At 56.2% G+C, this 11,222-nt stretch overlaps 7 protein-coding genes across 7 annotated transcripts; 2 read left to right on the top strand and 5 right to left on the bottom strand.

Moving 5' to 3' along the window:
- Window positions 1–150: 150 nt before the first annotated feature.
- On the bottom strand, window positions 151–1,202 carry B0T26DRAFT_790743 (uncharacterized protein; the record flags this gene model as incomplete). The annotated part of the gene is made up of 4 exons (XM_060446851.1): window positions 961–1,202; window positions 557–828; window positions 205–437; window positions 151–162 (listed from the first exon to the last, which is right to left on the bottom strand). Exons 1-4 carry the CDS (start codon window positions 984–986, stop codon window positions 151–153), a joined length of 543 nt encoding a protein of 180 aa, XP_060292120.1. The 5' UTR covers window positions 987–1,202.
- Window positions 1,203–1,455: 253 nt separating this feature from the next.
- On the bottom strand, window positions 1,456–1,740 carry B0T26DRAFT_756430 (uncharacterized protein; the record flags this gene model as incomplete). Its single annotated transcript, XM_060446095.1, has 2 exons — window positions 1,456–1,647; window positions 1,720–1,740. 2 exons carry the CDS (start codon window positions 1,738–1,740, stop codon window positions 1,456–1,458), a joined length of 213 nt encoding a protein of 70 aa, XP_060292121.1.
- Window positions 1,741–2,294: 554 nt separating this feature from the next.
- Window positions 2,295–4,793, top strand: B0T26DRAFT_744079 (uncharacterized protein; the record flags this gene model as incomplete). The annotated part of the gene is made up of 4 exons (XM_060444355.1): window positions 2,295–2,638; window positions 2,711–2,946; window positions 3,017–4,674; window positions 4,704–4,793. 4 exons carry the CDS (start codon window positions 2,295–2,297, stop codon window positions 4,791–4,793), a joined length of 2,328 nt encoding a protein of 775 aa, XP_060292122.1.
- Window positions 4,794–5,666: 873 nt separating this feature from the next.
- Window positions 5,667–6,149, bottom strand: B0T26DRAFT_756432 (uncharacterized protein; the record flags this gene model as incomplete). Its single annotated transcript, XM_060446096.1, has 2 exons — window positions 5,667–5,714; window positions 6,036–6,149. The coding sequence occupies 2 exons, from the start codon at window positions 6,147–6,149 to the stop codon at window positions 5,667–5,669; spliced, it is 162 nt and encodes a 53-aa protein (XP_060292123.1).
- A 117-nt stretch (window positions 6,150–6,266) lies between these two features.
- Window positions 6,267–6,740, bottom strand: B0T26DRAFT_728887 (uncharacterized protein). The gene is made up of 3 exons (XM_060442926.1): window positions 6,542–6,740; window positions 6,415–6,483; window positions 6,267–6,352 (listed from the first exon to the last, which is right to left on the bottom strand). Exons 1-3 carry the CDS (start codon window positions 6,704–6,706, stop codon window positions 6,278–6,280), a joined length of 309 nt encoding a protein of 102 aa, XP_060292124.1. The 5' UTR covers window positions 6,707–6,740; the 3' UTR covers window positions 6,267–6,277.
- Window positions 6,741–7,110: 370 nt separating this feature from the next.
- On the bottom strand, window positions 7,111–7,643 carry B0T26DRAFT_482977 (uncharacterized protein). The gene is made up of 3 exons (XM_060435288.1): window positions 7,434–7,643; window positions 7,305–7,374; window positions 7,111–7,232 (listed from the first exon to the last, which is right to left on the bottom strand). Exons 1-3 carry the CDS (start codon window positions 7,560–7,562, stop codon window positions 7,195–7,197), a joined length of 237 nt encoding a protein of 78 aa, XP_060292125.1. The 5' UTR covers window positions 7,563–7,643; the 3' UTR covers window positions 7,111–7,194.
- A 254-nt stretch (window positions 7,644–7,897) lies between these two features.
- B0T26DRAFT_744080 (uncharacterized protein) lies at window positions 7,898–11,189 on the top strand (the record flags this gene model as incomplete). Its single annotated transcript, XM_060444356.1, has 3 exons — window positions 7,898–7,918; window positions 8,590–10,068; window positions 11,109–11,189. 3 exons carry the CDS (start codon window positions 7,898–7,900, stop codon window positions 11,187–11,189), a joined length of 1,581 nt encoding a protein of 526 aa, XP_060292126.1.
- Window positions 11,190–11,222: the final 33 nt, after the last annotated feature.

The raw sequence follows: 11,222 nt of genomic DNA on the forward strand, positions 1-11,222 counted from the left end.
GGTATTGATTAATTATCAGGTTGAGGGTGGATTAATTACTTACCGGAGCCTTTGAGAAGACCTAGTCAGTCAACACAGCACAAGGCAGTCGGGTCAGCAAATGAGCAGTTCTAGGCTCAGTAAACCTCCGAGTTCCAAACTTCTCTTCTTCTAGCGAGCATTCTTGGAGAGCATTTAGGTCAGGTAAGGAAGGAAATTGCCTACCTTGAAGATGCTACGCAGTCTGGACGACGCCGCGCACCTCGCGAGGAACACTTCAAGGCCTCCCTTCTCCAGAGGCGGCCGCGCCCGTCTGAGGTCGCTCCAGTCGCCGAGGAAGCCCGACTCTGCGCGGACCAGGGGTTTCTTCCCATCCATCCAGTTCGCCACGCTCTTGACTTGGTCGCCTTCCGGTTCGGGGCGTTCGAGGTTTTTGAGGAACGACGCGAGGAGGCTGTCTAGAAACGGCTAATCAGCTGCCCAAGCTATGTAATACCCACTTGCCTGTTCAGAAGAGCTCCCGAATCAAGTAGTGTGGTGATGGGGGCGAGTGTGGCTAGGCCCTAGGTCTAATTACTATACTCGCCAAGTTTTTCCTCTACCTCGCCAAGCAGCGCCGCTCGCTCGGCCGCCTTCGCGTCCTGGCATCTGTTGGTCGTCAGGGAGTACGGGCTCGTTTTGCTCTCGGTATCGTCGAGGCCGTCCAAGCGCTGCTCCAGCTGGGCGAGCTCATCCTGCTTGTGTAGCAGCACGCGTGCGTGCAGCCGCCTGAAGCTACGGAACATGGCAAAGTCCCTGTCGCTGCCGAGGAAGGCCGCCAGAGACGGGTACCCCGGGGGAACGCCTCGACTTGAGAGAGGGTCCTGCGTCAGCATGGGAGTAATTACAGGGCCTACTTGTTCAGACGGACTATGTATTCTTTCTTGGCTGAGAGAATGCGACGCATGCCTCCAGTGTGGGGGGGGGGATTGGGACGCGTACTCTTTGGGGGGCAGTCGGTGAAGCATTCTGCGGGGCTGGCATGCTGTGCGACCACTACTGCGCGGGATTTAATTACACACTGCCCGGACGAGGAAAGAATCGGGGTGACAAGGGTCATCTCCTTATGCCTTTGGCGGCTCACAAACTGGGGCAACGCCATTGATGCTGCTGCTGTTGCTGTTGTTGTCGTCGTCGTTGTCGTCGGCACGGCTTTGAGGGGCCGATACACAGCATAATGTTTCCAGGGGCTTCATTTAATCTTGAGGGCACCGTGAAAAATGCAGCAAATAAATGCCTTTACTAAAAGTAATGGCTGCAAACTAATGGCTGCCTGGTCGGGGCGAAACTGGCACTTTCTCACAGCCCCCTGGAGGCCTTCTCATCCACTGCCCGGCGCATTGAGGTCGCCCATTCAGGGGACGCAGGATCCCCCCCCCCCCCAACCAGCACTTGCATGACAGATGCCTATCCAGCAAACTGTTGTCCCTCCCCAGCTCATGCCAGCACTCGCAGGCTGCTCTCCGGCACGGCACGTGGATGCTGATGACCATTGTCCAGCCTTTTGATGACATATGTCGAGTTTTCGTTGTTGCTAGACACGACCTCGTACGGTCCGGCGGGCTGCTCCCAGCCTGCGGCGGCGAGATACACGACCTCGCCCACGGCGTACAGCGGCTCGTTAGGCCACTGTCGATATCATCAATAGCTGTTATTCCCCATCTCCTCTTCGCGCACGTTACTTGGGCCAAAGGAGCGCACATACGTCAGATTTGTTGGCATATTCGTCGACTCACGAGCGGTACCGTCCCTTTGCGTTTTGCGAGAAGGATGTGTCTGAGGCCGTCTTCTAGGCCTGTGGATGGCTAACCGTCAGTGGCTAGGATCCATCGCGCGGGCAAGGGATTTTCGCTCACGTCTGCCGCTTCATCTTCCGACGACGAATCGTCCTCCTCAGGCCTCGTCCGGCCGCGGATACTCTCGGACGCCGCCATTCCTTTCCCGAGTAAATTTGATCGAGTAGTTAGTTATTACGCGGACTGTGGAAGGAAAGGACGGTGCCATGCGCAAAGAAAAAAGGCCTTCCACTATTGAGTCTTGAGCAATTCACGTCTTTGCTAAGTGATCCTGGACAAGGCTCCGGCACAGGAGACATACGACGCCCGGTGTGGTGGACCAAGGTCTTGGCGTTGGGGCGCGGCCCGCACCACCATCCATGCCGTCTTTCCGCCCTCTGTTGCCCAGCGCAGCCTACGCTTCTCCCCGCCCCCTACGTAGATGGCTTGCTAGTTTGTGGAAATATCTATTGGACCGCACACAGTTGGACGAAGTGCACAATGGCCGACGCCGACACCGACGCCGACGTTGTCGAGTCATTCAAGAGCAGCATCGGGACCAGTCTCCAGAGCCCCTACGCTGAAGTTCACGTGTTGTTGATAGCTTGGTCCCAGAATGATCTTGGCGGCGCAGAAGATGAAAACCGGGACCTCCGAGCCGTCTTCGAAAAGGACTACAACTACACGACGGTCTCGTTCTTTCCCATCCCCGTCGACGGCTCACAGCGCCGACGTCTCAACTCGGAAATATCCACGTTTGTCGAGAATCAGTCTCGCCGGCGGGACTCTCTCGTCATTGTCTACTACGCCGGAAACTGTAGCGCCAATAAACAAGGATTGGCCGAGTGGGCGGCCTTTGAGAAAGGGGGTCCAACACTCTCATGAAATGTGACACAGCAGCTGGTGTTCTCGGCCAGGGGGGATGTGCTCCTGGTCCTGGACTGCTGCAATGCGTCTCTTATTACCCGGGGCTCCAAAGACGATGGAGGCCGGTTCGAGCTCATCGCCGCATCGGCAAAGGGGGCCAAGACTCCAGTGCCAGGACGCAAGTCCTTCACGAGGGCCTTGATCAGATTACTGGGACAACATGCTGAGAAGGGTATATCGTCTGAGAGCCTGGCCTCCAAGCTGAGAGAGGACGAGAAGATCACAGGTGAGGTCGCAGCCCCTCCCCCGACTAGTCTCGCACTGGAACTATAAACCCCCCCCCCCCCCCCTTACAGAAACACCGGTATTCCATGACTTTGTCCGACAATATTCGACACGGATCCGACTGCAGCGCCTGCAAGATCCAGACTCTCAGTCAGGCGGTTTCATCCAGAAGTCAGTTGGCTATCTCCTTTTCAAGGCGTCGCTCTCAGAGGACGTGACTGGCCTGCAGGTCGCCAGCTGGCTCAAGACGGCCCCTCCCGAAAATGTCACGGCTGTTAGCATCGAGGCCGTCGTGAGCCGTGCCCGAAGGATGCAGAGCGCTCTAAGAGACGGGGCTTTCCCCCCGGGCTCCATGTTTGAGCGGCTCAGCGCGCCCGCCAGGGCCGAGATCTTGCGTTGCCTGCGCGGCTTGAACACGGTCATGGCCAGTTCGGCCGAGCACGCGTCTATTGCCGCAGCAGCGGTCGGCAGTTTCGAGAAAGAGCCCATCGAGTCGTCTCTTGGGGAGATCCAGGACGTCGTGTCCACCGTGTGCGCGGCTGTCGAGACACCGCTGTTGCTCGACGTCAGGGACGTCGGCGGAGCCCTATCGCATGACTCCCAAGAGCCCAGCGGCCTTGGCAGTGGCGACAGCTTCTACGAACTCCTGGCTGCGGCGGACGTGGACGCAGCACTTACTCTCCGCCAGGCCGTCCTTAGCGACGGCCCCTGCCGCTATAGCTCCGAGATAAGCCGTGATAAGATTGTATTTTCCTCGCCTACGAGTCGGGGCGATGGCACCAGCAGCGGCCAGCCATATCACCGACGCATCAAGTTCGGCGCCATGGACAGCCGCCCCGTAATCATGGAAATCTACAAGTACAAAGAGGCGCCGGACCACAGCGGCGAGCCGTACCCCCAGACGCTGCAGCAGGTCCGCAGGATGACGGGGTTACTGTGTCATCCCAAGGGCAAGGGGTTCCATATCCTGCCCTGTGCCGGTTTCTTCCGCGACCGTCTCCGACAGGAGCTGGGGCTGGTGTTCGAGGCGCCGCTGACGTTCCAGCCCGAGGGCAGCAATAGCCACGACTTTGCGACTCTCGCCGAGCTGTACAAGATACACAAGCTCGTGCCCCTCGGGCACCGCATCCACCTTGCCTGGGCGCTGGCCGTAGCCGTGGAGCATTTCCACCGCGTGGGCTGGGTGCACAAGAGCATCCGGAGCGGCATCGTGGCGTTTATGGCAGCGGGACCAGAAGCGGCCTCATCGTCATCATCATTGTCGTCGTCATCATCATCGCCATCGCCATCGCCATCGTCATCACCAGCTTCGGAGCCAAACGGCGACGACGACCACGGAGGTGCCGTTCCAGGGCCCCACGGCCAGCAACTCGTTCCTCTGGTCGGCCGCTTCGACCTCGGCCGGCCAAACCTCTTCGGTTTCGAGTATTCGCGCGCCGGCGACATGACGACGTACCTGGACGAGGACCACTCGCTGCCCAACAGCCTATACCGGCACCCGGGCCGCTGGGGCCGGCCCGCTGCGCGGTTTGACAAGAGCCACGACGCGTACGCGCTCGGCGTCGTCATGCTCGAGATTGCCCTCTGGAAGGACATCCGCTCCGCCGCTCCGCCGTACCTGGATAGGCTGGGCGGGCGCGTCGTGGCCGCCGAGGTGGCTAGCGTACTGGGGGAAATATGCGCCAGGACGCTCCCGCACCAGGTCGGCGCCGTGTTCACCCAGTGCATTGTTTTGTTGTCTGTCTGGAGTTTGGGGAGCGGACAAAGGGTATGAGCGAGTACGAGGCCCAGGTCTATTTCCACCGCCATGTCACGGGGCCATTGGGGAAGGCGGTGCGCAGGGTTTGATGGTAATTGGTTGAGAGATATGTGAAGTAAGTTTTTGAAGCCATCTCACTTGACGAAGGCTGATCTCGTCAAACCGCCATGTTGGAGATTCCAACCCAGTCACCTTTGTCTCTTTAGGCTTCAAAGTCTTTCTTATATCGAGCCTCAGTGACTAAAACAGGAGGGAGTTAGCAACATAAAGAAGTTGTGCAGATAACCGTGACGCTTAGACTCCTTTGTCTACAGATTGACTAGATAATAAGATTATTTCTCCTGAATTGTTACCACCTAATAAGTCTAGTGTATAACAGCGCCTACCTATCCTCTCAATATAGCTAATGACACCTACCATCAAACCTCATCTTCCCAGAACGCACCCAATCAGCCTTCACACAATGTCCACCATGAAGGTCGCACAGTTCCAGATTGCCTTCGGCAACAACCTCCGGAAAAGCTCGTAACAGACAGAAGAAGGCTTGGCAGGATTTTTCGAGAAAGTGACGGCGCACTCCAAGTGTGCGGTGACAGGGTACACGGTGTGGAAGGCCGTGGGCAAGGACCTGTGCCGGCTAGCGTCAACGCACCGGCAGGACGTTAAGGACCCCGAGTGCGTAGACCCCGATTGCGTAGACCCCGATTGCGTAGACCCCGAGTGCGTGGCCCGCTTCGCAAAGGCCCTGTCCTTGCTGAGCAGGCTAGGTTTTGAGGAGGCGACGAACGTCATGTTTGACCCGGAATACGTGCGGTTCAAAGCCCGCGACCAAATGCCATTCCCTCGCTGAGTGTCTTAGACTATGACTCCCCAATACCTACCAGACGGATGTGTCAGAACAGGTGAGCGAGTCGAGTAGCTCTGCGACGTCAGCGTGATTAGTTCTATGTAATCGGACAAGTTCAGCCGTGGCGAATTTGTGCTGCGAGCCTGCGATCAAAGTCACGGAACTAGACCCAAGTTAATAGCGACGTAATAAATTACTATGCTTAACCTGAATAAACTGTCATCTCATACTGATTTCTTAATGAACGAATAATCATGGTAATTACGAGCGACGCGATAACAAGAATTTCCTTAAGCCCTAAACAAACATTTTTATGCCCAATGTATTGAACGCAACTAACCTATCAGCGAGCCTCTGTGGATCTAATGATTAAGTACGCCCTGCCGTCCACCAGCATGCGGCGAGATGATCAGGTTAGGCGCCTTCCACAGCGAGCTGCACTCGGGGAGGGGCTCCGTGTCAAACACATCCAGGGCGGCGCCACCCAGGCCCCCGCCCCGAGCGCCTTGAGCAGCGCGTCGTACTCATGCAGCGTCGGCTCGAAGCCCTGCAGGCTCGCGACGTCGAGCGCGAGCGAGTTGGGGTGGAGGAGATTCATTTTGGCGGCGACGGGCGTCGTTAGGTGAGGGGCGGCCGTGCTGCTGAGCAATACCAAGGTTGGGGGCAAGGTTGTTCTCTATTTATTACTATCTAGAGAGCTAGGAAGCAATTATAGCCGTATAACTCCTATTCCAATCGACACATGTGATGGCAACCGTTTCCACTCGATTCAGTCGCCCACTTGTCACAGAAGCCAAGATTCTTTAAGAATAGCACCGATCAGCCACCAGTTGGTATGGTTTCATTGTAATAGACAGACTTACTAGTTTCTCCTTGTCATTACAGTCGATTATGCACCGCTCGTACCAGCTCTGGCAAATCATTTCCTTATCCTAGAGGGGAAAAATATCAGTTCTAGGATTTCATAATAATAAACTGACTAGTACTTACGACGAAGTGTGGCGCAGACGGGCAGTTACAGGTGCACATACTAGTGCTTCCTGTGGACATGGGCAGAAAGGATGTCGATGCCAAGTCAGCAAGTACGTGGGTGCCAACTGACAAGATGGTCATGAATGAATAGCCGAGGAGCTGCATGATTGGTAAACAAGGCATTGGTGGGAATGCGCTGGCTGACACTGAACTTAGACCCGGCACAAGGATTGGATTACTTTATACATTAGGTACATTTTGAGAAGATGCCTGTAGACGATATAGTACAGCTAATAAACAAAAATCTGCCTTCATTAAAGGCAATTCAAATTTTCAGCTCCTCTTATCGCCTTACGCCTTCTAACATGCACGGAGCGTGCAGAGAAATAGGAGACGGAGGGTGTGGTAATTACCAAAATACCGAGATCCAAAGACTAGCCGCGATAAGGCCGACGCCGGGAAAAACAACATTGAAGAATAAGGCCTCATTCAGCGGCCCCTAAAACATTGATGCGAATTCGGTCACCACAACTAGTTGTCAAACATCTGGTGGGCATGCGCTTCGGACAGTTGATGCCAAATGCTGGTAACGTACAAACTACCAGGGGCACCACTATTTGCAAACTGGCATGCAGCCTGCCCCGCTTCCCGGAATACCACTGGAAATAGGGTCAGGACCCTTCCCCCACCGCTTGCAGTTCACAGGTTTCTTTGAAAGTAGCACACATCAGCCACAAGGTCGCTAAGGAAAGGCCAAAAAAGCTAGGTGAGAGAGACGTACGACTTGAGTGCAGTCGCACATGCAGGCTTCGTACCACCTCTGGCAAACAAATTTGTCTCCCTATAAGAGGCTGTGCCATTAACTCCAGGGGTCTCACACTGCTGAACTGAACGACTGGGGGTACTTTACTGCATTCCCTGCTGTGCAGTTGTAGGCGGGTACAGGTAGAGAGGATGTCAACGTGGCGCTGCTGCTGTCAGCGAGTGCACGGGGGGCAGCTAGCAAGATTGCAACGACTGAAAGACTGAAGAGGTGCATGATTACAACAAACGCTCGGTATTCACCTAACTAGGACGAAGGTTCTTTGAGCTAGGAAATGATGACAAGATGTCCTGCCTCAGCTTACGCCTGGAACATTGAGACGTCTTTATATACTTGTTGTAAGTGCAGTGGACGAAATGTATGGGTGCGAGTTCACATAGCTGAATAAGAAAGTGCGCTTTTTCCCGAGATCATAACCCAATCACACCTTTGGCGCTCCTTGTCGTGCTTGGCCGGTATGCGCGGAAATTCCGGAGCAACATGAGACGGGTGGGAATTATTGGCATGCGCTCGGATATTTGTTTTTAGCTGAAATCTCAAATTTCGCCTCGATGAGGAAGGTTACTGCGAATGTGATATCGAATGGATTGCTTCTGCCCTATGGATTCCCGACGCTAGGGACAGGAGGATGGCCACCGACAGGGTGGTCAGCGTGCGGCTGACATGTCAGCACCTAGCGTTGCAACTGTGAGCCAGGACGCCAACACCGTACCCAGCGGTTGTGGCTACGCCGTTTGGAAGATGTAACACCATGTAGCATGGAAATAAATAAATCGACAGAGAATAGCTCACAGCTTTGGATGCCTGGGGATGGTTGGGTGGCAGCTAACATACTTTCGGATGTCGTTAGGTTCTTGATGCCATTTTGACTCGATTCTCCGGCATAGGGGGGAGGGGGGGAGGTTGGTCAGTGTCACATTGTGCTGGCTATTATCTACTACGTCGTATGACTGCCAATCTCGAACTGCAGGGCAGCAGAAGAATGATAAACTGACTGAAAATATAACTACATCCAGAAGCAAGCACATTTATCCGTCGCCGTGGTAGTTCAGAACTAGAGAGTCCGGCAAGCTGCCGACCACAGCTCATAATAAAATTTGCGATTCCCATTGAAAAAGACCAAAACCACGTAATAGTATGCCACAGTGTGTATTTGGGACCGTCGGCAGCTGCACAGAGATTTTACTCATCGCGACAAACTTGTTAGTTGATGCAGTTGCACCAGTTGCACAATCATCTCCAGCGGGACAAGATGCCCACTAGGCCCTGCATCCAGAGAGCGCCATGGCTCGGTCTCACGTCCCTGATCGGCATGGTGGCATGTATGGTGGCCTCTGCTATTGTGGTCTCGGTCTCACACGACCAAGTCGTTGCGTCCTGGACCATCCCACCCGCCGTCTTTGTCGCCGTGTTCTCCCTCACGTCCAGCATCGCATCCAGCGCTGCTCTGGGAGCGGGCATCGCCGTCCGCTTTTGGCGTGGTGCTTCCAGCGGAACCCGGATCTCTCAGCTCCACTACATCTGGAATCACGGCCGCGGGTTCAACCTCTTCCCCGCCCTCCGCGCCGGCTCCAGGGCCAGAGCCGTTGCACTGCTAGTATCGCTCTCTTACGTGATGCAGTTTGCAGCCACGCCCCTCCTGCAACGGTCAACATTTCAGACCACCCAAGACCGTGTCAGCTTCGAGTCGCTGTCACTCGACCTGGCCAGCCGTATTCCTGACGGGTGGTTCGGCGACGTCTACGACGGGGAGCTTGCCGAGTTCAAACACGGCCTTTTCGAGATCCAGCAGTGGTGGCGCAGCGAGCCCATGGTCACAAATGTCGAGGGGGGGCATACCTGCGCCGACAGCACATGCTACGGCCACGTCCGGGGCGCGGGCTTCAGCTACCAATGCTGGACCACGCAGCAGACTCTGCAGCTGGACACCGAGACGACCAACAACGCGACCGTCTTCTTGGTCGACACAGCCATCAACGACAACGCCACTCTGCGCTTGACATCCAAGTACGTCTCGGCCGTCGACAGCAACTGCAAGTCCATCATCCAAGTCGAAACATGCGACCTCGCCGCCGCGACCGCCGAGTACCCCATCGCCATCCAAAACTCGACCATCTCACTACGACGAGACGAGCTCATGACCATGCCCGTCACATCATCGTACGCATCCCCAGGAGACGCACCCGGTGCGCCCTCCGGCTCAGGAGCCGGCCCACTAGTCAGCCTGGTGGAGTTCGCCATCACCCGGCTCACCGACAACGCCACTAAGACCTTCAGCCCGGAGATGAACATGTCCAGCTACCGCGGACCAGGCGCCCTCGCTGACATATTCCTTGCCTCGCCCGACGCCCTCCCCCGGAACGAGCGGTGCCGCCTCCAGTGGTCCCGCCCAACCGAGTACGTGCTGGCGTCCATGTACGACTTCATGTTCCGATGCGCGCTGCACGCGGGGAGCGACATCTCCGAGGCGCAGAATTTCACGGCTCGGCGGACGGTGCCCACGGCAGTGTTCCAGGCCGACGCGCGGTACCTGGCTGGTGCGCTGGCTGCCATGGCGTGCGGGCTGGTCCTCGTCGCGGCGCTGCTGTGGAACTTCTGGCTGCTGGGCAGAAACGTCACGCTGAGCCCGCTGGAGATTGCCTCGGGGTTTGGCGCGCCTGTCCTGCGGGATGTGATCGGCCGAGGTGGCGGGGACGCGACTATTGACGAGATACTGGCCAAGGTGCGCGGCCGCGAGTTTAGGACGGACAGCCGGGGGACTGGGGATGATGGGCGACGGGTGCCGCTGGGGAAGGAGGTTAGCAATGCAAGTAGTGTGCGGTTGAACATGTTGAATGTCACGGGCACTGGGGATTCGTTGGTGTCGCGAATTTGATTTGGAGAAATATCATTTCGTTTGTCCTAGTCATCCGCATGTACATACATACATTTGCACTTACATGTAGTCTAGGTGCCCCTCCGGGTTGTACTTGAAATATTGGTACGTTAATACCAGAGTCTCCCTGACATATTATCCGACGCACCGGAATATGAAAGAAAAGAAGACGAGGGAGACTTGCGATGTGGTGCCGCCGGCCTCGTAGGCGATGGCGGTCATTGCGCGCTGGCCGCATGCCGGGTAGTCGACCGGGGCGGGCCCTGTGGAAGTGGACAATGTGTGCATTAGCTAGCTAATTCTAGGCGGAGGAAATCTCCCTACAAAATGTGTGGGCGAAATCTCTAGGGCGGGGCTAATGCCCACGTGCCCAGTCACGTGCAGGGCAACCCCGCCACAGGCCCCATGTTCAGGGCAGTGAGCGGCGTGCCATCTGGAAGCCCTGATTTTGTTGTGGCTGAGCCATGACAAAGCCCTGGGGCGGGCTCCCGCTGCTGGAGCACCAGGGGGTTATTGGCCTAGGGCCACCGCATAGTACACCACTTAAGGCTGTTGGACCTATCAAAAAAGGTGCCCTCCTACAGGGGTGCTCGCAGGCTGCCTACTTTGACGACGTGTGGGGGGTTTGAGATCATCCGGCGAATGAGTTTTGGGCGGGAGACACGTGCGTACGGCGACGACGGGAAGGCGCAGTCTGCCATGAAAGGAAGACCGGGTTCGTTTTTTCCATAGGGTAAGCCCCCCGTTCCATTTCATGATGCCTTGAGGATAGTTGATGTTGACCTTGCAAAAGGGGGTGGCCACGTCATGTGTCCTGGCCGCTACTTTGCAAAGCAGGAAATCCTACGGAAACTCGCGCCGAACCGGGATGTCGAGTTGCGGTGGAGGGGGGAAAGGGGGCAGATGGGAGCGTCTTAGTGGCCGAGAATCCTATGGTTCTTAATTCGTCAGACCAGCGATTGGCCTAACTAAGGCTTGTCGGTTCGCCTCACTTTTGGAGG

Source organism: Lasiosphaeria miniovina (assembly GCF_030549165.1).
Source record: "Lasiosphaeria miniovina strain SMH2392-1A chromosome Unknown B0T26scaffold_7, whole genome shotgun sequence".
NCBI lineage: Eukaryota > Fungi > Ascomycota > Sordariomycetes > Sordariales > Lasiosphaeriaceae > Lasiosphaeria > Lasiosphaeria miniovina.

What these genes read in the sequence shown, in the direction of transcription:
- B0T26DRAFT_482977 (XM_060435288.1), bottom strand. Translation starts at nt 7,562, where the DNA reads ATGCACCTCTTCAGTCTTTCAGTCGTTGCAATCTTGCTAGCTGCCCCC. An exon ending in ACTGCACAGCAGGGAATGCA is followed by an intron (nt 7,375 to 7,433) that starts GTAAAGTACCCC and finishes TTAATGGCACAG; the next exon opens with CCTCTTATAGGGAGACAAAT. An exon ending in TGTGCGACTGCACTCAAGTC is followed by an intron (nt 7,233 to 7,304) that starts GTACGTCTCTCT and finishes CTACTTTCAAAG; the next exon opens with AAACCTGTGAACTGCAAGCG.
- B0T26DRAFT_728887 (XM_060442926.1), bottom strand. Translation starts at nt 6,706, where the DNA reads ATGCCTTGTTTACCAATCATGCAGCTCCTCGGCTATTCATTCATGACC. An exon ending in CGTCTGCGCCACACTTCGTC is followed by an intron (nt 6,484 to 6,541) that starts GTAAGTACTAGT and finishes TTTCCCCTCTAG; the next exon opens with GATAAGGAAATGATTTGCCA. An exon ending in GTAATGACAAGGAGAAACTA is followed by an intron (nt 6,353 to 6,414) that starts GTAAGTCTGTCT and finishes CTATTCTTAAAG; the next exon opens with AATCTTGGCTTCTGTGACAA.